At 54.8% G+C, this 22,963-nt stretch overlaps 1 protein-coding gene across 1 annotated transcript in view; it reads right to left on the bottom strand.

Moving 5' to 3' along the window:
• The window catches only part of SGIP1 (SH3GL interacting endocytic adaptor 1), a 52,120-nt gene that overhangs the window by 17,431 nt on the left and 11,726 nt on the right, over positions 1 to 22,963 (bottom strand). The window contains exons 2-16 of the mRNA XM_058029830.1: positions 22,205 to 22,268; positions 19,225 to 19,249; positions 16,732 to 16,788; positions 16,265 to 16,319; positions 15,297 to 15,472; positions 13,055 to 13,066; positions 12,549 to 12,560; positions 11,593 to 11,617; positions 11,177 to 11,228; positions 9,758 to 9,843; positions 7,743 to 7,835; positions 6,835 to 6,909; positions 4,628 to 5,068; positions 1,778 to 1,899; positions 761 to 887 (exon numbers count right to left, since the gene is read on the bottom strand). Of these exons, the coding sequence (XP_057885813.1) occupies positions 761 to 887; positions 1,778 to 1,899; positions 4,628 to 5,068; positions 6,835 to 6,909; positions 7,743 to 7,835; positions 9,758 to 9,843; positions 11,177 to 11,228; positions 11,593 to 11,617; positions 12,549 to 12,560; positions 13,055 to 13,066; positions 15,297 to 15,472; positions 16,265 to 16,319; positions 16,732 to 16,788; positions 19,225 to 19,249; positions 22,205 to 22,268 (1,422 nt within the window). The remainder of the gene's footprint in view (positions 1 to 760; positions 888 to 1,777; positions 1,900 to 4,627; positions 5,069 to 6,834; positions 6,910 to 7,742; positions 7,836 to 9,757; positions 9,844 to 11,176; positions 11,229 to 11,592; positions 11,618 to 12,548; positions 12,561 to 13,054; positions 13,067 to 15,296; positions 15,473 to 16,264; positions 16,320 to 16,731; positions 16,789 to 19,224; positions 19,250 to 22,204; positions 22,269 to 22,963) is intronic.

Genomic DNA, 22,963 nt, shown 5'->3' with positions numbered 1-22,963 from the left:
CGCACGGGAACTCCCGCCAGGCCCGGCTTTTCCAGAGGGTTGGGGAGAAAAGACAAGGGAGGGAGGTGATCCTGGAGGAGATGGAGCCGCAGGAAGCGAGGGGCAGGGGCTGGCAGCCAGGGATGGAGGAGGAGGAGGAGGAGGAGCGCCGGCAGCAGGGACAGAGGGGACAGGAGGGGACAGAGGGGATGGAGGGGAAGGCGTGGGGGGACCCAGCGCCTGGAGCTGGGAGCTGCCAGCCAGACTCGGTTCCCATTCCTCATCTCAGCCCCGGGGTTTGGCAAACCCCACTTTTCCCAGGAAAACTGCAGTGTTTGGTTCTGCCCTCGGACATGCCAAGTGGCTGGGAAAAGCCACCTTCTTTTCCAAGACCCCTTTTCTGTTACTGCTTTAAGGGCAAGTGTGAATTTAAGACATTCCAAGAGATTTAATATCCCTGGATCCCAAGGTCTGGCTTCCAGCCCCGCTCCCCTCTAGGCACAAGCATCCCCTGCAAAAAAAGCTTATTTTGCCCCAATTTACAGTCCAGAACCACATTTTCTGTTACAATTCCCTTGACGTTCACCAAACATCCATTTCCCACAACATTTGGAAAAACTTCCCTTGCAGCATCACCCCCCTCAAATCCCTTTCAGCATTTCAAACCCTGATGGAAACCAACAGAATCCAACCCCAAGGAATGACCTAGGGAATGAAGAGGCCTCAGGAGTTACTGGAGGATTAGGAAAGGTGAAAGAACAGCAGTGCTGCGTGTGTTTACCAACGGTGGGAGTGGTGGCTGCGCTCAGGGAATTGGTGGAAGAAATGGAAGAAGTACTTTCAGCACGGGCTAAAGGTGCTATCGGAGGAGGGCTGGAGGAGTGGATGGGAGGGCTAAAAGGCCTGGACTGGAGAGAAACATAAAACAACACAGAGTTAAAGAAAATCTAAACAAAAACATTTGCATCAAACAAATAAAATTTCACCTGGACCCTCCTGACTGCTCTGCCGGTGCCCCAGAGGGAAAATTGGAATTATTTGAGTTGTTTTAGTACCAATGGCATTTTAGCTTGGAGCTGGGAAAATAGATTATCCCCACCACTGCGGGGATGGGTGTGGAGATTCCCACCATCCACACCGAGGGTGGAGCTCCAGGGGCCATGGGATGGATGGAATGGGCTGGGCATTGGGGAGGGAGCAGTGCCCACCAGGTGCCAGCTCCCCAGGCCCTCAGGGATCCTTTGGGGGTCATTTTATACCCTCAGCATCACCCCCAAAGCCCTCACACCTTACCTGGAGCGGCCTGGGGTAGCACACAGGGCAGCCCTGAGCTGGCATTGCTGCTGGGGAGGCTGGAACTGCTCTGCTCTGCCTCCAGAGCCTTCCCAGGGCACATTCCCACCCCAACCCTCACCCTGAGCTGGCATCACTGCTGGGGAGGCTGGAACTGCCCTGCTCTGCCCACAGACCCTTCCCGGGGCACATTCCCACCCCAGCCCTCACCCTGAGCTGGCATCACTGCTGGGGAGGCTGGAACTGCTCTGCTCTGCCCACAGGCCCTTCCCGGGGCACATTCCCACCCCAGCCCTCTCCCTGCCCTTGCCATGACTGGGCACCATGGTTGGCACCACCAGGCTGGCAGAGCAGAGGTGGCACAGCCCTTCCCACGGGGATTCACAGATCCCAGAGGAGCCCAGCCCAGCCCGGTGCCCGCGGCTCCACTGCTCCATCCCGCACCGGGAGCGCCGCCCGCCGCCCCTGGCAGTGCCCGGCCGTGCCCCCAGCCCTGCCCACGTACCACATCGCTGACGGGGGGCTTGCCCGGGGGCAGCTTGGGCCGGGACGGGGGCCGGGGCGGCGGCGGCGGGGGAGTGCCACACGGGGCCAGCGGCGTGCCGGGCCGGGCCGGGGACGAGGAACCTGCGGGGAACAAACAACGGGAGCCGTGAGTGCCCGCGGGCCCTGCCCGGCGCTGCCCACCCGGAACACTCCAGGAGGGACGATGCCCGTGGGCTCCTGGCAGCGGCTGCTCGGAGCCCGGTTCTCTCTGCAAAACTGGCATCACAGAGCTTTCCCGAAAATACGGGCAGGAGGGATGGGATGGTGGATGGAACACTGCTCCAGGGCTGGCACAGCTGGGAGTTAGGGATCCTGGTCACGGTCATATTTTCTGAAAAATCCCTTCCGCCAGGATTTCTCCTGGGAAGCTGAGGAGCCTCAGAGAAAAAGGAAAACAAATTCTTATCTCATTGATTCTCCTGTGTTGTGCTCACACGTGGAGTGTGTTCGGAGATTGTTTCATTGGTTTCATGTCAATTGTTTTGACTTGTTGGCCAATCAGTACCAAGACTCTGGAGACAGTCACGAGTTTTCATCATTATCTTTTTAACCTTTTGTAAGTATCCTCTCTGTATTCCTTAGTATAGTTTAGTATTCTTTAATGTAATATAGTATCATAAAATAATAAATTGTCCTTCTGAGTACATGGAGTCATATTCATCATTCCTCCCTGCCACGGGGCACCCCACAAGTACAACAGATCCTTGTCACAGGGCAAAGCTTGGCCCAGCAAAGGAGGGGAAGGGTGGAAGAGGAAGGTTCTGGGATTTGCTGGGAGCACAAGCAGCTCCCAACACACCAAATCCTCCCAAAAAAGGGAGCTGAGCTCAGGGCTCACACAGCCCCTGCTGCAGAGGGGGCTTTCTGTGACCAAATGGGAATTCCAACGGGTGCCTCACGGGAGATCCAGGAGCCTGCTTGGCTCCACACACAGGAATTCCTTCCAGGAGAAACCCAGCCAGACCTGGAGCTGGGCAGAGCAGGCAGAGGGGGCACCAGGCCATGAAGGGCAGCAGCAATGGGAGGGAGCTCAGAGCTCAGTGCCAGGACAGCTGAGCAGGGTTTGTCACCAGCTTCCCATGGAGCTCAGCAGCTGAGGAGATGATAACTTAATAATTTCCCCACTTACAAGAGAATAATTTCCTGAGTTCTTTGGGTGATAGCTCAAATTTAGCAAAGAAAGATCAAAGCTGGATTTATAGAAACAAGAAGAGGTGAAGGAGAGCAGGCTCAGACAAGAGAGGACCTGGATTAAAGGGAGTAAATTCCAGTCATTCCTCTGCACAACTCCAAGATTCAAGCCACTTTTATTTCAAAGCCTAATTTGGGAAACAAAGTTTGAATTTTTCCTTCCTTATCCCAAGAAAAGCCAGAGAAAATAGGAAATATTGAGGGAAAAGAACCTTGCAGGACTGAGTGTGGAGGGTTCTGCGGCCACCAGGTAGCCAAATCCCAGGCAGATGGTGGCTTCCACCCAGGGAATGGACATTTCCTACAGCAGAAACTGACAGCATGTGGAAACCAGCACGGAATCAGAAATGTGCTGGAATGCTGGCCTTGGAGCAGCCTGCGGTGGTGGAAGGGGTTGGAACAAGGGGAGCTTTGAGGTCCCCTCCAACCCAGCCCTTCCACCGTGACCCTGCACAGAGCCTTGGTGACACCCACAGGCTCTGAGGGCACGGGCTCCATAGCACCCCAAAACCAGCCTTGGAAAGGCGAGAGGGTGGCACAGGTGCTGGGTCAGTGCCGCACACTCTGCTGCAGCTTTTGGAGGATTTGCACCATTTTTGTGCGGATTTTTCATTTCCCATTGCTGCCCAGCTGATGAGACAGGAGGCAATTCCTGGAGCAGGGCTGTGGATCTTCTGGGCCAGGCTTCTCCATCTGAGAGGAGCCCTGGTGCATCTCCGCCCTGTGCTCAGCTGGGAGCGGGCAGGACAGCAGTGTGGGATGGATCCTGGTGTGTCCTGCTCCTGGAGAAGTTCCAGCTCCTGCTGGACCCCACAGCCCCCACAGAGACCCTGCCCACCCCCCGAGCCAGCACAGAAAAGCCACCAGCACTGAAGCAAAGCCACATCTGCAGCGCCAGCCACACTCAGGGCACCCTCCTGGCGGTGACACAAACCCCGAGCTCCCACCAGGAGGGTGGCAGGGGGCAGACACGGAGCTGGGGGGCTGCACACCCACCCCACCACCAGTGCAGGTTCCTCAAGGCTCTGATTCCCCCAAAATCACCTTGGGTGGATGCAGGGTGGGAGCACAGGGCTGAGCTGGGCTCAGGCCCTAAGAGAACAGGCTCAGGCTGCAGCTCCTCAGGCAAGGAGTGCCAGTAAGCCGAGCCTCCCCGGCTCGTTTGCCTTAATGAACATCTATAATTAATCAGGTGAAAGCCGGCAGAGCCAGCAGCTTCTCCCGGGGGAGAGGTTCACCCCAGAACACATCTCCCCATCCACACCCAGAGCCAGGAAGAGCCGAGCACCATTCCCACCGGGAATTCCCGGGGTGAGAGGACGTGATAAAAACAAACACCCCAGCCCTGATCTGAGGCTCGCTCAGACCGTTCACCTGAACCATACCACCCTCACGGAGAGCACAACCGCAACAACAACAACAACAACAACGACAGCACCACCAAGCCCGTGCCCGGTTTGGGGCGGGAAGGGCTCCGGGAAAGGCTCCGGGAAAGGCTCCCAGGGAGGGAGGGAAGCACACGGGAGGCGCAGGGCACGGGCGGGCAGCAGGGCACGGCCGCAGGGACACAGCCAGGCGGGAGGGGCACCGGGGCAGCACACCCGAGCTCAGCACGTACCGCTGGCGCTTCCCGTGCTGGCGCCCGGTCCGGGCGACGACACCACGGCGCGGTACGTGGGCGGCGGAGGGGGCGGCGGGGTCCCTCTCTGGCCCGCCCCAAAATCTTTGGGAGAGGCGACGGGCTCGGCGGAATCGTCCTTAACGTGGGGCTGCTCGGGGAGCTTCTTGGGAGCGTCTTCCAGCTGCAGCGGCGAGGGCAGCGGGCGGGGAGGCTCGGCCGGGGCGCTGGCCGGGCTGCCCGCCGGGGACGCCGCCTTGTCCCGGGGCGACAGCTCCGGAGGCGCGTTCTCCGGGGATTGATCGGAAAAATTGACCCACTTGTCTTCCGCCGTGGCAGCGGCAGATTTGGGGGACGGCACGGGGCCAAAAATGCTGTCCAAGTCATTGATGGACGGGAGTTTGTCCCGTTTGGGCTCTGCGGCTGCTGCCTGGTCCCCTCCTGCGGTCAGAGGAGGTTTATTTTACACCGGGCGTTAGGAGAGGGCTGCGCTACTCTCTACGGGCTCTAGGCTCTAAAATCACCTTTTCTCATCTGTTTTTATATAATTCATGGGCAAGAACGTTTCCAGCACAGCCAGGTGCGACATGGAATGAATCCCGCGGGATCCAAAGGCTGGAGGAGGGAGCATGCACCACCACGAGCCAGCACTCACAGCCAAGAATCCCAAATTCACAGCCAAGAATCCCAAATTCACAGCCTTTTGTGTCCTCTAAACCACATCACGTCCTTATCAGCAACTCTGATTTATCAGCAGGTACCAAAGGTGTGCACTCAGCGCTCCACTCTCTCCATATATATATATTTATAAACACTCAGGTATAAATACATATATTCAGACATGCTGGTTGGACACTGCTGGAGTCTGGGCATGCAGCACAGGATGCACACGGGGAGTGTATTCCAGCCACGGGGAATGCATCCAGCCACAAGCAGGAACAGGTCGGAATTTTAGGGCACAGGTTGAGATTTTAGTGCACACACAGATGGGGATTTCAGGGCTCTGCTCACTGAGCCACCACACAGCAACACTCCCACCTGACTCCAGAACCACCACAGATCCACCAGCCAAGCATTTCACATCCAGGGAAGGGAGAGCCTGACACTAAATGCCCTCTGGGCTCCTCGTGGCAGCATCACCCCATCCCTGCTCCTCTGTTTTGGGATCCACATTTAAGGTGGGGGGGATAAAATGGGGATTTGCTGAACCAGACAAAACCAGACCTCAGCCACTTGCTTCACAAATACACAAGGCACAGCCCAGCAAATGATCAGGCATTTGCTGCTGGGAATGGATGGATGGATGGACATGGACACCCTGCCAGCCTGGAAAATCGGGGTTTGGGAGCACAGATGAGATGGGGATGGACAGAGCAGGGGGCTCCTCGTGGCTCAGGGGTTTCACCCCGAGGGGCTCTGGCTGTCCCCACCAGCCTGCCCTGCTCAGACCCTGCTTTCCCACCAGCCAGCACCATGAATTATATGCCCGGAAGCAGCGCCTGCTGTCCTCTGGCTGCCTTCAACACCTTTCCATCCCTGCCCTCGGGCTGCCCCTCATTCCCAGCACCATTTCCCTTCCCTGCCCAGGGCTGCAGGGTCAGGGGGGCTTTTCCCACCTCTCAGCAGGGATTTGGGGGCAGGGAAGGCAGGAGCAGCTCCTGCCACAGGCAGACCCTGCACAGCTCTGGTTTCTCAGCACAGGCTGTGCAGGGCTCTGGAACTGGGAATATATCCTGGTTTTCAGCAGGATGTTGAAGCTAATCCTGCACTGCATTCCCAAAGGCAGGGATGGTGTAAAGAACATTAATTTCACCAGGGTGAGACCGACTTGGGAGGCAAAACCATCTTTGTGCTGCTTCTACTGCAGCAGCCACTGAGACACCTCAGGGCTGGGGCTGCCCCTGGATCCCTGGCAGTGCCCAGGGCCAGGCTGGACACTGGGGCTTGGAGCGGCCTGGGACAGGACAGAAATTCCTCCCAGCCCAGCCCAGCCCGGAATTCTCTGAATTCCAAGGGCAGAGGATGCACAGGGACCAAATCCGTGCCCAAACTGCGGCCACGGGGACAGGGACCTGTCCCCCAGAGCTGGGGATGGGAGCTGTCCCTCCTGGCGTCCCCCCAGAGCTGGGGATGGGATGTGTCACCCCCAGTGCCCGCCCCCGAGCCGGGGCTGTCCCCGTGTGCCCGGCGCCCCCCGGAGCCGTTACCGATGGCCGGGGGCAGGGGGGAGCCGGTGCGCGGCGGCGTGGCCGGGATGTTCTTCGGGGGGAGCGGCGGAGGGGCTGGAAGAGAGCACAGAGAGGAGAGAGTTCAGCCGGAGAGCAGCAGGGACAGCCCGCGGGATGTCCGGGAAAAGGGGACGAGGCAGGGATGAGTGTCCAACCTGGCCTTGGGCACTGCCAGGGGTCCAGGGGCAGCCACAGCTGCTCTGGGAATTCATCCCATCCCTCCCCATCCTCACAAGGAGGAATTCTTCCCAACATCCCATTAATTCCTTCCCAACACCCCATCCCTCCCTGCCCTCTGGCAGTGGGAAGCCATTTCTGCCGGGTTTGATGGAATTTTCCCCCTTTTTTTACATCTGCTGTTTCAACCCCCTAAATTAGCATTTTAATTAAACCTGGATCCTCCGAGGCACGGAGCTGCCTCCGCCTTTCTGCCGTGCCCATCCCACGTGGATCCAGGATGTGGATCCGGGATGGGCAACGCTGGGGCTGATTAACAGCGGCTAATTAACCAGCTGTGCTTTACAGGGGCATTTCTGCACAGGAAAGGGCTCCGCAGCTGCCCCGGGCAGAGGGAAAGCTGCAATAAAAACCCGGGACTGGGGCTGAGCTGCTCTCCCTGATGTTATCCTGGAAAAACCGGTGCTTCCCACTTTTCCAGCCAAGTGACCTCGGCATGAACGTGCAGGATCAGGATCCACCCCACCCCTGCACCCCTTATCAGTCCCATTCCCTCCTCCACCCCACAGTGCTGTCACCCAAGCCAAACAAAGGGGGAAAAAAAATCTCCTTTAATTTAAAATATTGTGGAACTGCACAGCCTGGATGAGGACAGCTCAAATCTTTGACCTGATTTCTGGATATATTAATTTATTTTCATGGTCACTTACTTCCAGTTGGAAAAGGTCTTGGAAGTTTTGGGGACTCTACGTTTGTGTTGATGGGCTGGACTGACCCCCATATCTCAGGCTGGTCCAGAGCAGCTGAAAAATCAAAACCAAACATTTGAAAGCAATGAATAACCCAAATATTTTCTTCCCATCACCCAAACACACAGATGAGACACTGAGGCTCTGGGAAAAGAGGGCCCAGACAGTGACAGAAACCTCATTAATTAAGGACAGGGGGTTCTGTAACGGTGGATAATTAAAATCCTGTCTGATTTTGAAGAAGGACGTGCAATTAGTTTGACACTTATGCTGCTTGACAAACAAAACAATGCCAGGGATGGATTTGGAGACTTATTATGGGAAGGAAAACATTGTATTGATGGCCAAAGTGGTCTGGAATTTTAGGATATGCAAACAAAAAAACCCCATCAGGTAGCAAAATTAAAAGATAATTGTAATCCCAGAGAATAAAGGGGGGGGGGGGGAAGAAGATATTTTTGTATATAATTTAGATTTCTTGGAGTTTTTGTGCAGAGAACTGCTTGCAAACGTTGCTTTGATTAAAAGAATTAACTGGAGGCGTTAATGACGGGACATAACGAGGGCAGTGGCCCTCCAGGAGGAGGAGGAGGAGGAGGAGATCTCTGGGAAGAACCCGCTCCAGGGCATGGATGGGGTTGGTTTTGGGGAAAACAAGTCTTGCAAGGTTCCTGTGCTTTGGGAAAGCTGGGAAAAACCAGATTTGGATGGAAGCAAAGTGTCTCTGTGTTAAAGGAAGGAAAAATGACATTTTGAGATGGCATTTCCTAGGCATGGAGGGGTGCAAGGCTCGTCCAACAGCAGCCTCCAGAATCCTGGGTGGAGTTAAACCTGCTCCAGGGTGAAGGTTTGGCTGGAAAACACTGAGTTTTCATGTTCTTGAGCTGTTCCCTGTCAGGATCTCTCCCAGACCTCATAATTAACTAATTGACTTAAGCACTTGCTGTGTTTCCACCCAGCCTGAATTAACCCTGGACATGGTCACCTGTCCTTCAACCCCTGCCTGGGCTCCTTCCTCCTCCAGCAGGAGGGCTGGGAACTGTCCAGCTTGGAGAAGCCCTCAGAGCCCATGGAACTGCCAGTTCCACCCCTGACCTTGTCCCCAAGTGCCACATCCACACAGCTCGGAAACCCCTCCTGGAACGGGGACTCTGCTCCTGCCAGGGCTGGAGAACCTTCCCAGATCCCTGACAGGAGATGCCACCGTGGCCCAAAGTCACTCACCATGTCCCCAAACTCACCCACCATGGCCCCAAAGCCACCATGGTTCCAAAGCCACCCACCAAGGCCTCAAAATTGCCAAGGCCTCAAAATCGCCCTGTTACTAAATTCACTCACCAGGTCCCCAAATTCACCCACCACAGCCTCAAACTCCCTTGCCCCAGCCCCAAACTCACTCTGTCCCCAAACTCAATCACCAAGTCCCCAAACCCACTTGCCGTGCCCCAAACTCACCCACCATGGGCACAAAATCCCTTGCCCTTTCACCAAACTCACCTGTCCTGGCCCCAAGCTCACCCTGTCCCCAAAACTCCCTCACCCCGACCCCAAACTCCCTCACCCCAGCCCCAAACTCACCCTGTCCCCAGATTCAATCACCAAGTCCCCAAGCTTACTTGCCATGCCCCAAACTCACTCATCCTGGCCCCAAACTCACTCATCCTGGCCCCAAACTCACCTGCCCTGGGCTGAAGCTCACCAGGTCCCCAAACTCCCTCACCCCAGCCCCAAACTCACCAGGTTCCCAAGTTCCCTCACCCCAGCTCCAAACTCACCAAGTCCCCAAACTCAATCACCAAGTCTCCCACACTCACTTGCCATGCCCCAGACTCACTCAGCCTGGCCCCAAACTTATCCACCATGGCCCCAAACTCACCAGGTCCCCAAACTCACCCACCCTGTCCTCAAACTCACCCACCATGGCCCCAAAGTCACTTGTCATGCCCCAAATGCCCTCACCCCAGCCCCAAACTCACCCTCCAGCTTGGCCTCCTCAAAGGCCGACTCCAGCGGGGGCCCGAAGAGCGGGGCCAGTGCCGCAGGGTCCTCCCCGGCCTTCTTGCTGTGGGGAGAGAGCACAGCGGCCATGAGGGACAGGCCGGGGTTTGAGGGGTGAGGGAACACAGAGCAGCCATGAGGGGCAGGTTTGGGTTTGTGGGGTGAGAGAGCACAGAGCAGCCATGAGGGGCAGGTTTGTGGGGTTAGAGGAGCACAGAGCAGCCATGAGGGGCAGGTTTGTGGGGTTAGAGGAGCACAGAGCAGCCATGAGGGGCAGGTTTGGGTTTGTGGGGTTAGAGGAGCACAGGGCGGCCATGAGGGGCAGGTTTGTGGGGTTAGAGGAGCACAGGGCAGCCATGAGGGGCAGGTTTGGGTTTGTGGGGTGAGAGGAGCACAGAGCAGTCATGAGGGGTCGGTCTGTGGGGTTTGTGGGGTGAGGAAGCACAGAGCGGCCATGAAGGGCAGGTTTGTGGGGTGATAGGAGAACAGAGCAGCCATGAGGGGTCGGTCTGTGGGGTTTGTGGGGTGAGAGGAGCACAGGGCAGCCATGAGGGACAGGCCAGGGTTTGAAGGGTTTGTGGGGTGAGAGGAGCACAGAGCAGCCATGAGGGACAGGCCTGGGTTCTGACCCCATCTTTGAGACAAACACAAATATTTTTGAGGATGTTTTGTACCCCAGACCAAGGAGGAGCTTGGCAAACATGAGGTTTCAGGTGGGGACAAGGGAAAGGAGCAGCACCCCAGTGCCAACCCTGTGGTGCCACAGCAGCTGCTGGGACACCGAGTTGCTTTGGGATTAGTCAAAACTTCATGGAAAAGAATTTTAAAAATAAAAACTTGAGGTCTGGGCCATGCTCTGCTCCAACACACCTTGAGCTGACCCCTGGAGCTGCACAGGGCATGTTCCCAGGGAGATTTGGCTTCATTCCATAAAAACTTGCATGTTTGCTGTCCTGAATCAATACATCCCCCACCCAGAGCTTGGCCTGCTCCCTATGGATCAGGCTCAAGGTGCCTTCCAGCAGGGAATGTCCTTGGGAAGCAGGGATGGGCACTGAGCATCCCAACCACCACCAGCCCCTCAGTCCTGCCAAAATCCTGGAATGGTTTTGGGTGGAAATACCTTAAATCCCATCCCATTCCACCCCTGCCATGGCAGAGACACCTCCCATGGTCCTGGGTGCTCCAGCCTGGCCTTGGCCACTGCCATAATCCAGAGGCAGCCAGAGCAAATCTGGGAATTCCATTCCTCCCCCTCCCAGGGAACAATTCCTTCCCAAAACCCCATCTGCCCCTCCAGCTTCCCGTCCAGCAGAACGCAAATGGGAATTTCCCAGCCCCAGATGGGATGAGGGCCCTGAGCCTGGGATGGTCCCAGCAGGATGATCTGCACTGACCTGGCGGGGTCTGGCGTGGGCGTGGAGCGCCGGGGCCGCGTGATCTCCTCACCTGGGACACGACAGGACAGACAGGGATGAGAGTCAGAGCCATTCCCACCCCAGAGCATCCCCCTGGCCCCCAGAGCCCCTGCTGGCAGGGGGGTCACACCTGATGTCCCACCCACCCTGCTCTGCGGGGATCCTGGCAGCAAAAATCTGCTTTAACTCCAATTTATTTCTGTACAGAGCTGAATCAGGGAACTGCTCTGCTGCAGATGTCCCCCACACCTTCTCCAGGGAAAGCTTTTGGGAGCCACCAGCTCTGCAGGATCACTTTAAACCAAATTTAACTCCCCCCTTTTCCCACCCCCACTCCCCAAACCCCCCAGCAGGTGCAAGGAGTGCTGGTTTGATGGACTGCAGGAGATACTCACTGGATAAATTCCTTTTGATCGTCCCCTGGAAGGAGAAACACAGGGATCAGTGGCATGCACAGGTACAGGGGTGTGTGGCAGCTGTCACCCCAGGAGCAAAGCAGCCCAGCAGAGGTGGTAGGAGCTTCTGAGGGGACATTTCCTGCAGGAGCCTGAGCTCCAGGGAGCAGAAAACCCTGTACAAAATTCCTGAGCCACACAAAGCCACTGCTGGCAGCTCTGCTGTCCCCAGTGCCACATGCACAGGGGTTGGGAATGGGCACATCCACTGGGAATGGGCACTCTGCACTGACATGGGCAGCTGTGCCAGGGGCTCGTGGGGCAGAAGCCAAACTCTCCCAGCCATGGGAATGGGGACACCCCAGAGCCAGAGCGTGTTCTCCAGGGATCCCCATCACTGAGGGCCCCCTGTGCTATCGCTGGGTGTCACTAACATCTTTTATGAAAAATCTTTTCTTTAGGATTTTTCCTCCTGAGAAGCTGAGAGGCCTCAGGAACAAAATGCAAACAATGGTTATCTGCTGCTGTGGAATGCAACAGGTGCATCTGGGATTGGGCTCATGGGGTTGTTTCTAATTAATGGCCAATCACAGTCAGCTGGCTTGGACACAGAGCTGAGCCACCAGCCTTTGTTATCATTCTTTCTATTTCTATTCTTATCTTAGCCAGCCTTCTGATGAAATCCTTTCTTCTATTCTTTTAGCATAGTTTTAATATAATACATGTCATAAAATAATGAACCAAGCCCTCTGAAACATGGAGTCAGATCCTCGTCTCTTCCCTCATCCTCGGACCCCTGTGAACACCATCACAACTGGGGTGACACAAGGGGCTGTGTGGCACCCCTGGCAGCTGTCCCCACGCCCTGTGACACCCCTGGCAGCTGTCCCCACGCCCTGTGCCCCCCCAGAGCCCAGCAAGGACAGGGACCCCCGTGACCCCATCCCAGCTCTTACCGGGCTGCGCCGCTGCGGTCAGCGAGAGGGGAGAGAAGAGACACCTGGTCAGAGAGTGACACGTCAGCACCCCAGGGCCCAGCTGCCACCGCCACACCTCGTGGGTCACCCTGGGACAGCCCCCCAGGGGAACCCAAGGCCTGGGAAATGGGGGGGATTTCCCTCCTGGAAGCTGAGTTCTCATGGAGAAACCCCAGTGGCACCAGGGATGGGTTTCCTGCCTTCTCCTCCCTTTGGATGCACCCCAATCCAGGCAAAACTGAGCTCTCACACACCTGGTCCAAATTCTTGGACCCAAACTACATCCCCAAAGCACCCTCAGAGCCAAGCCCAGCTCTATACATTCTATTTTAAAATGCTCTAAGTCAGCGATAAAGGAAATTAAACTTCATTCTAGAAGGGCAGGATTTGTTATTTGCTTTTGGCATTTCAGCTCTAGAGACAGGACAAGAGCACACACAAAGCTGGGTTAAAATATTCCAGGAGATAAAAATTACATTTCTTACCGGACTTTTCCTCTAAAAGAAGGCAGAGAGAGAAAAAAAAAGAAGGAATGAGAAGGTGAGGGATTTTTTTAATGAAGAGGAATCAAAGATTTGTGTCAGGTTAAAGACAAAGCAGAGGGACAGGAGTGCTCCAGCTTCACCCCTCATGTGGGAGACTGGAGGGATAGGGAGCATTTGGAAATGGAAAAGTTGTGTCTGAGCCATTTTAGGGGGAGAATTTAATTGTTTTATCATGACAGGCCCTGCTGGCCATTCCCAGTTAAGGCACCAGAATTCCCAGTCCAGAGGGCTGGGAACGATGGTGAATATGGACACAGCCCCTGGCACAGAGCTGCCCAGAGCAGCTGTGGCTGCCCCTGGATCCCTGGCAGTGCCCAAGGCCAGGCTGGAGCAGCCTGGGATGGGGGAAGGTGTCCCTGCCATGGAATGGGATGGGATTTGGGATGGGGTTTTAGGTCTCTCCCAGCCCAGTCCATGGGATTTATGATCTCCCTCCCAGCAGTTCCAGAGCAGGGCTTTGTGGCTGGTTTGGGAGCGAGGACAAGCCCAGGATGAGGGCAGGGAGCTGGCAGTGAATGCTGGAGTTCCTGTGGATGCCTGGCAGTGAATCCTGGCATTCCTGCAGGTTCCTGCAGGCAGCTCCTGCCCGGGGCTCTGGTGCTTTCCTGGCCCATCTGCTCCCTTGGCTGCATGTCCTGGCTTTGGGATCCTCCTGCCCAGCCTCAGGGGCTTTTCCCTGAGCACATCCCAGGGAGGCTCCAGGCCAGCCCCAGGGATCCCCTCCAGCCCAGCACCCGAATCCCTCAGCCCACCCCACACTGGGATCCTCCTCACCCCTTCCCAAACCCCCCAACCTCCGCAGGAAAAACACCACGGGAAAAGGGAGACAAAAATCCTATTTGGTAAAAGGCACATTCTGCAAGAATTTGGTTTTCCTAATATTATCATCAATATTAAATTGTTCATTTTGAAGTTGGTCCCCCCCCGCTTTTTTTTGTGCTTCCCAAAGCACCCAGCTGCCATTTCTAATCCTGAAATGGCAAACGGGAGCTCCCTGGTTGGGAAGCAGAAACAAAGCACACGGATTTTGTTTGACTTTGGCTTGGAGAGCCATTCACACTTCAGATCCAGGTTACTTATAAAACATGGAAAGCTCTGTCTGGGAAGTCACTTCAGCCCACACCAAAACCTCCTGAAAGCCCAGAATCCAATCTTTTCATGGCTGAACAGATTGGGATGAGCCAACAGGAATCTTAACAAGCCTCAGGAAAAGCAGAGGGGGATGGACTTTATGCCAGGATGGACTAAGGAAAAATGACCTTTCCTTCCAGGAACCCAGATTCACCTCCAGGGTGGGAAACATCCCTCTAAAATCCCATGGAAAACCCATTGAGATTCAGGGCAAGACCCTGAATGATGATGATTGAAAATTCCCCTTGATTGAAATTCCCCTTTTTCCTCATTGAAAAATTAGGGGGGAAAAAAATCAGAATAATACATCCTGATCTGATTTATGAGCAGGAAAGGAAATTTTTATGACATTTTGAACTGGAAACATTTCAATACATCTGAGCAACACCTGCAGACCAGACCCCAAAATAAGGACACCAAAGCCAAGTGGAACATCAGCTCCCACCGAGTTTGGGGTGATCCCAGCGCACCACCACTGCCACAGTGCAGCTGGTTTGCAGCTGCCAGATAAATTTGGTCATACCAGACCTCACCAGCTTAGAAGTAAAACGAATCTCCAGACAAGGCAAGGATAGGTTGGATTCAAACCAAAGGGGGACCTGCAGCCAGCCCCATCTGATCCTAAATGCAAACACACCACTGGCTGAGGGCCTGGGTAGTGCAGAGATCCCGACCTATCAGCTATCCATAGAAATTTTGAATCCCCTATAAAAGGGGGACTCTTGGCTGGACAATGAACCGCAAGGTGCAAATGGAGCAGAACTGATCCCAGGGACAGAGCCCGTGCCCGGCCGTGCATTTTGGGGCCATTTTGGTTCATCTTGGGTGCAGCCCTGGCTGGGCTCTGGTGCTGCCCAAGGTGGATCCATGGAGAAGATCCCTGGAATCAATCCCTGCTTTATTCTGGGACTCTGCCCAGCCTCTGCTCCAGGGCAGCCTGCACGAGGCATCAACATCACCAAATTTATCTGGCAGCTGCAAACCAGCTGCACCAGGACACACCAGGGGCCGGGCAAGGCCGGGCAAGGCCAGGCAAGGCCGGGGCACTCACCACGGGGGATGGAGAAAGTGCAATGTTGCCGATGGAGGCCTTGAGCTCGTCCACGGTGGCGGCGCTGCGCAGGACATCCTTGGCCTGCAGGGGCTTGATCTTGATGTTGAATTTCTTGTGCGCCTCCTCCTCCTCCTCCGACTCGCTGGAGGAGTAGAAGTGCTTTCCTTTGGTAGGTACAGCTCAGTTAAGGAATTTTCCTTCCTCAGTGTTCTGAGCTTGCTGGAGAGCAGGATTCTGGCAGTCCCAAAATGCTGACCCCAAAATAGGGGAGGAAATCCTGTGCTGGGCCTGTCACTGCTGCATCCCTGTGCAGCCAGAGCATGAGGAACTGCTGCTCTCAGGGATAAATCCAGCCCAGGGCTTGGTTTATGAATCCATGTCTGGATTTCATGGGAGTTGTTCAGGTTGGAAAAGCCCTACGAGATAATCCAGTCCAGCCATGCCCCAGTGCTGCCCCAGGTCCCCAAGTGCCACATCCACATGGATTTTAAATCCCTGCAGGGATGGGGACTCCACCCCTGCCCTGGGCAGCTGTTCCAATGTCTGATCACCCTTTTCCATGGAGAAGTTTTCCCCAATATCCAACATAAACCTCCCTTGGAATTCGAGGCCACTCCTCCTGCTCCTGTCCCTGCTCCCACCTCCTTGTCAAGAGGCAGAAGCTCCTCCCTGACCCTCCTTTTCTCTGAGATAATCACAGACATTTTGGTCTCCATGGAGCATCCCATGGGATGTTCCCCCACTCCTCATTTCACAGCAGTGAGTCAAAGGCAATGCAAATGCCTCAGGTGATTCAGCTTTATCTGTGGAGAGCCAGCTCCAAATGGAAATCAAAAGGTGGAAATAAAGAATTATAATTAATAATAAATACTAACAGTGAAATAAAAAGAGCCAGAGGGCTGCCTGTGAGCCCAGCTCCTGTTACAGGCTGTAACCCAAGAGGCAAAGCCAAAACCAAAGGATATATCCTGGTTCCTCGGGTCGGATGCTGTATCCCTCCTCATCCAGCTCAGGGGAGTTCTAGATAGGCAACAAAACAAAAAAAAAAGAAAACCCAAACAGGAAAATGAGGACTGTTCATTCCTGGAAAGCTGGAGCAGCTCTTCCCTCCTGTGGGAAAGGATGTCCTGCACAGCCCAACCCTCTGGGGCCACACAGGGCACCTCAAATTCCACAATTCATTTTGCAGAAGGAAAAGCTTTAATCCTTGTTGAGGATTCAAAGTTTTCTCTGGCTAAACTGCAACGTCCCATGGGCCAGGACAGAGCTCCCCAGAGCCACCTCATCCCTGGGAATTCTGGCTGAGCTGCAGGTATGGAATTGGGGTCTGGACAGAGCTGATTTCACCCAAAGAGCCCAAAATAGGTGTGGAAAGAGCCTGGGGTTCCCATGGGATGCAGCTGGGGACAGGGAAGCTCCAGGGGACACTTACATATCTGTCCCAGTCGATCTCTGCATAAAATCCATTTGGGGCTCCGTTGGTTTTCTTCTGGAAAGGAAAATTCCCACAGTTCAAATAGAGGAAGCAGGAGGAGAGCACATCCTGTAGCAGGTGCTGTTATCCCACACCCACAGCACAAACCCAACAGCATTCACCATCTCTACAATCTCCCATTCCAGGGAGATGAAAGGAAGGGGGGGGGTTGAAAATTCCTTAGGTGGACATCCAACATTCCTTAAGGAAAAGTGAGGAAAGGGTCCTCCTCCCTGTGCTGGGATCTCCCAGCCCAACACCAATCAAGTGGGGAAACTTCTCAGGAAACATTTCCTGGGAGATAAAAACCCTTCCCCAAGAAAGAGCAATCCCAGGAAGGCTTCAGATCCCATTATCCCACATGCCAGGTGCTGTGAATTCGGGATGGAACAGTGGGAAGGGTCTGAGATGAGTCCATGCCATGAAACACCAACACACACAGGAACTGCTGCTTGGCATCAAGGGAATTCCATTTGGAAGAGGCTCCAGGCATCTCTCACCTCTGGAACGCTTCCCTGGCTGGCTCTGGGCACCCAAACCCACCCAAAGTCCCACGGCCACCACGATTTTGGGCACCTGAATGGGACAACCCAGCTCCCTTGAGCTTCCAGAGGGACCATTCCCATCCCAGCTGCCTCCAAGGGGCTGGCAGGATGCACTCCCTGGTCCAGGGCTGGGTGCAGCTCCTCACCTCCACACTCTGGGTGGACAGCTCCCTTGGAGCTCAGCTGAGGAGGGAAAACCTCCCCTGGGTTCTGTTTTGTGGGAATTCTGGTTGCTGCTCCAGGGGATTCCTCCTTTTCCCCCATCCATTTGTGTTTAACCCCATTTCCACAGGCCTGGCTGACCCTGAAGGGATTTTCCTGCACTCTGGGTTCCAAACCAAGGGGGGCTTCCCTGTTTTCCACAGCCCTGTGGGAGCTGGGGGCCGAGCTCAGTTTTCCTTACCCCGTTTTTATTTCCTCCTTCCCGCGTGCCCTCGGCTTTGCTATTGGAGGTTGGATCATTGGGAAGAGGGCTGGGCTGCTGCAAGGGTGGGGTGGCACAAAAAGGGTTAAAACAGCTGCTCCTTGGCTGGCTTTTGGGGGTTTTCTTTTTAAGGGCACAAAACTGAGTTTTAGGAAGCAAGGAACGTGGATTTGCCAGGAAAGGAAGGCTCAGCTCTGGCTCCACCAGGATTGAAGGTGGATTTTCCCGTGGGCTCTATTCAGCAGTCAGGATTTGCATTCTGGCCACTCCAGAGGCTGCAAAAATTATGTGTGAAAGGGTCTGGAGGATGAAAAATTATATTAAACTTCTCCATCGCCAGTCCCTCTACCTCAAACACCTCCAGGAACTTTGTTTTGTCCCCTAAAAATTGCATTTCTGCGTCCTTGGAGAGGACACCTGAGGTCCCTCTGCCCACACCTGGTGAGGAAAAGCTGCCCATGGGATTTCTGCTGGAACAGGGAACAGCCTGGGGATATTCCCAGAACTAAAATTGGAAAAACCTCCAGGATCATCCAGCCCAAGCTGTGCCCATCCCCACCCTGTCACTAAGTGACACATCCAGGTGTGGACACCTCCAGAGATGGGGACTCCAAACCTCCCTGAACACCCTTTATGCGGAAAAATTCCTCCTGATAGGCCCCCTAAACCTGCTATCTATTAATTGATCCAACCTAAACCTGCTATTTATTAATTTATCCAGCCTAAACCTGCTCTTTATTAATTTATCTCTGCTGAATAGAGCCCTGCTGAAGGAACTACTTTTACTTTCATCTCTATTTCCTAACAAGCAGCTTAAAAACACAGAGCCTGCCCAAAGCCAAGGATTTTGGGTCAGACTGGGGGAAAAACTAAAATTATTTCTTGCAAGGAGCAGCTTGGCCCACAAATTTTTATCTTTTAAAAGATACCCCAGCACTGCTCTCCCTGCTGAGCCTCAAGGGGCTCATCTTTATTTTGAGGTGGAACTCTAAAAATCTGGATTTCCTGAAGAAATAAAGCCCAGTTTGAAGGCAGAATATTTTTTATATCAAACACTAAAGGAGACAGGACCCATTTCCTACCCAGCTCTAGCAGGGACATTTCAGTCTAACACCAGGAATAAAAGCAGCAATGATTAAAAGGAAAAAAAACCAAACCAACAAACCACAAACATCTCCTTGTTTTCAGGTTAATATAGAAAATAAAAATAGAGGCTGGAAGCAGCTGCTCTGGCAATGAACTCCTCAGGCAGCAAATCTGGCCCAAGCCAATTAACAGGGGTGGAAAGGAGGATGAGGAGCTGGGCTTTAGCAGGACACCTGCTCCCTGTGCCCCTGTGCTCCTCAGGACTCCCTCCGTTGGTGTTTTTATAGCAAACCTGGAATTTGCCTTTTTTTAAACATTTATTTTCTATATTAAACAGAAAACTGCTCACAAATGCTGATGGTGGTGGGAGGGGAGGTGACACTGGGCAATACTCACGATGCCATCCCTGTCTGGTGACCCTCTGGAAAGAACAGAAAAAGGAGCTGTGTTAGTGCCCAGACCACACCCAATTAACTCAGGGAAATGAATTTTTAAATTTTAAAATGAATTCATGGCAGCAAAACCTGGAGTTGTCAGCACATCTGGGTTACCTGAACCTCATGGAATCCACACAAGGTCACGGATTTTTTTCCCTCGTGTTATCAGCTGATAATTGTTAGGTTTGGGAGGAAATGAAGTGCTGGGGCTGGCAGTGTCCCAGCTGGCTCCTGCACCATCCCACAGCCACATCCCTGCCCGTGTCCATCCCCTGCAGGGGACAGGAGTCCCACTGGAGGAACTCCAGGCTTTCACTGCGCCAGAAGGACAGACACTGCTCTGCCGATGCACGGCAGCTGCCGGGGCTCCCCCGGACCCTGATCCCGGCTGCCGATGGGATTCGTGATCGGGGCCGGCTCTGCAGGGATGCCGGGACTCAGGGAATGCCAATGTCCATGGGTGCAGGCGGGCTCCTCCCGCACATCCCGGGCTCCCGCACCCCAGGGAAGCGCCAGGGCTCACACTGGCTGGGGAACCAGGGAACCCGGCTGGGAGCTCCTGCTTCCACAGGGAATAACACCGGCCCGGAAAGGTCTCCAATCAACCCATGCTGTGTCCCATCTCTCCCATTCAGGCTCCATCTCCTTGCACAAAATTCCCTGAAATCCTTTGGGAGTGGCAAAAATCCCTTTGCTGTTATGTTTCCCCCTCGCTGCATGATCCCCATCACAGGAGGTGTCACCTGCTGCTCCCATCCCGGCTGGAATTGCTGGGGAGACCTTCCCCAGGTCCAGCAGAACCATTCCAGACCCAGCAGCGGCTCCAGGGACCCCGGCGAGGTGTCCTGGGAGGGAGGTGGCCGGGGGTGGCCGCAGGGTGTGGCAGATGCCACCATCCCGGCCTTCTCCCGCTCCATCCCCTTCATCCCTGCCTTCTCCCGCTCCATCCCCTTCATCCCGGCCTTCTCCCGCTCCATCCCCTTCATCCCTGCCTTCTCCCGCTCCATCCCCTTCATCCCGGCCTTCTCCCGCTCCATCCCCGCCTTCTCCCGCTCCATCCCCTTCATCCCTGCCTTCTCCCGCTCCATCCCCGCCTTCTCCCGCTCCATCCCCTTCATCCCGGCCTTCTCCCGCTCCATCCCTGCCTCTTCTCTCCCTCCTTTTCTCTCTCGGTTCCATCCCTGCCTTCTCTCCCGGTCCTCTCCCGGTTCCATCCCTGCCCTTCTCTCCCTCCTCTTCTGGTCCCATCCCTCTCTCCTGTCCCGGTTCCGTCCCCGCTGCTGCCGGCGGGGATTTGGAGAGCGCCCAAAGCCCCCGGGCCGTGGCCGCGCCGTGACCCCGCCGTGCTAATCACGGCTGCTGCTGCTGCTAATTGCAGCGCGCTCCGGGCTGGCCCCGCCGCGACCTCCGCGGCTGCCGGGGATCCCTCCGGGAACAGCGGGAACACCGGGATTGGGATGGGATGGAGGGAGCGGCGGGATTGGGATGGGGATGGAGGGAGCCACGGGATCGAGATGAGGATGGAGGGAGCACTGGGATCAGGATGGGATGGGATGGGATGGAGGGAGCACTGGGATCAGGATGGAATGGGATGGGATGGAGGGAGGCACCGGGATTGGGATGGAATGGAATGGAGCAGCAGGATGGGGGAACAGCGGGATTGGGATGGGGTGGAAGGAGCAGCAGGGCAGGGATGGAATGGAAGGAGGGAGCAGTGGGATTGGGATGGGTGAGGATGGACGGAGCAGCGGGATCAGGATGGGGGAACAGCAGGATTGGGATGGGATGGGGTGGGATAGGATTCATGGGATGGGATGGGATCCATGGGATGGGATGGAAGGAGCACAGGGACTGGGATGGGATGGGATGGAGGGAGGGAGCACCGGGATCGGGATGGGACGGAGGAAGCAGCGGGATCAGGGATGGAGCAGAGAGAATCCCGGCGCTGGATAAGGCAGTGCCCAGCCCCGGCTCCAACAGATTCCCAAGGGGAGGAGAAGCAAAGGAGCCTCGCTCCTGCCCATGGGAATGAAGGATGGATGAGCTCACTCCCAGCTGGAGCTCCCGGCTGTCCCACAGCCACATCCCTGGGGACAGCAGCATGGCACCTCGGGGCTGCACGTCCCTCTTTGGGGATGTGCTCTGTGTGTCCCTGTTCTTTGCAGCAGGAAAAGCCCGGCAGACGTGCCAGTGCCACCAGGGCCAGGCCTGTCACCTTGGCATGGGAAACATCCAAGCAGCTCCCAGCAGGACACAAAACTGCTCAGGGGAACAAATCCAAGTGGAATAAAAGGAAAAACCTCGGAGATTCTGCTGACCATGGAACACCTGAGCAGAGCTGCAGGAGGGGACTGGCTGCTGCCTGTCCCCTGCTGTCCCCAGGACATGGTGGCACAGGCTCCTTGGCCACAGCGCTTGGGGACATCCACCCCAAAGCCCTCTGAGATCATCCAACCCAACCATTCTCAGCATTGCCGAGGCCACCTCATGTCCCCAAGTGCCACATCTGATTCTCCAGCCCCTTCCCAGCTCCCTCAGCCCCTCCTGGGGCTCCAGCCCAGGCTCGGCCCTCACACACAGCACCCCCCACCAGATGTGGGAAGAATCCAGATGTTTTCTGGGAAGCAAAATCCCTGTGCTGCACCTTCCCCAGCCACCAAACCCTGCACAAACATCTGTGTAAATCCAATTTCCACCTCTAACCAGCTCTAAAGGGCAGAGAGGAATCTGCTCCAACTCCGAGTCCTCCTTTTCCACCGCCCCCCAAAAATCCCCCACACCCTGAGAGCTCCCAGGAAATCCCAGATTTGCTGCACATGCAGGGGACAGCTGGGATGTGCCTGCTGATAAAACTGCACCCAAGGATGGCACCATCAGCCCGGGATGCCCCAGATCCCTGCCGAGGGCCCATGAAAGGCCCCCAAGCCCCAGGAACTCACGTGGAGTCAGTGTCCTTCTCTTTCCTGCGTATGCCAAAGGCCTTCCTGGTGCGCTTCTTCAGTCCTGGGGAGCAACGGGGAAAGGAATTGTTAATGCAACCCCAAAAAATCCTCCTCAGGCTCCTCACAGCCTCCAGGGCTGCAGCCCATAAATGGGGTGAGGAAAGGGACCAGCCAGGCGATCGGGGAGTCTCAGAACTGAGGGGCTGCCAGGAGGTTGGGGGGACATTTCTTTCTGACATTTATTTGTTCATTTAACACTGATTAACTCCCTCCCAGTGTGTGGGACTGTTATTTCCCACTTAATATTCCACACTCAATATTTCACAGTTATTATTTCCCACTCCATATCTGTTTCACAGCTAATATTTCCCAGTTGATGGTTTCACAGTTAATATTTCCCAGCTGATAAATATTACAGTTGTTATTTCCCGCTCCATATTTGTTTCACAGTTATTATTTTCCAATTAATTGTTCAGTTAATGCTTCCCAGTTAATATTTATTTCCCAGTTAATATTTCACAGTTAATATTTTCCACTCAATATTTGTTTCAGTTATTATTTCCCAGTTAATATTTCAGGGTGTTTTCCCGGTTAATATTAATTTCACGGATATTTTTTTTCAGTTAATATTTGTTTCACAGTTATTACTTCCCAGTTAATATTATTTTTCACATTTAATTTTTTTTTCCACAGTTAATTGTTTCACAGTCAAGATTTCCCAGATAATATTTCCCACTCAATATTTCTTTTGCACTT

This window comes from Melospiza georgiana, chromosome 9 (genome assembly GCF_028018845.1).
Source record: "Melospiza georgiana isolate bMelGeo1 chromosome 9, bMelGeo1.pri, whole genome shotgun sequence".
Lineage (NCBI taxonomy): Eukaryota > Metazoa > Chordata > Aves > Passeriformes > Passerellidae > Melospiza > Melospiza georgiana.
Note: the sequence above shows the minus strand (reverse complement) of the source record. Positions and strands in the feature narration are given on the sequence as shown.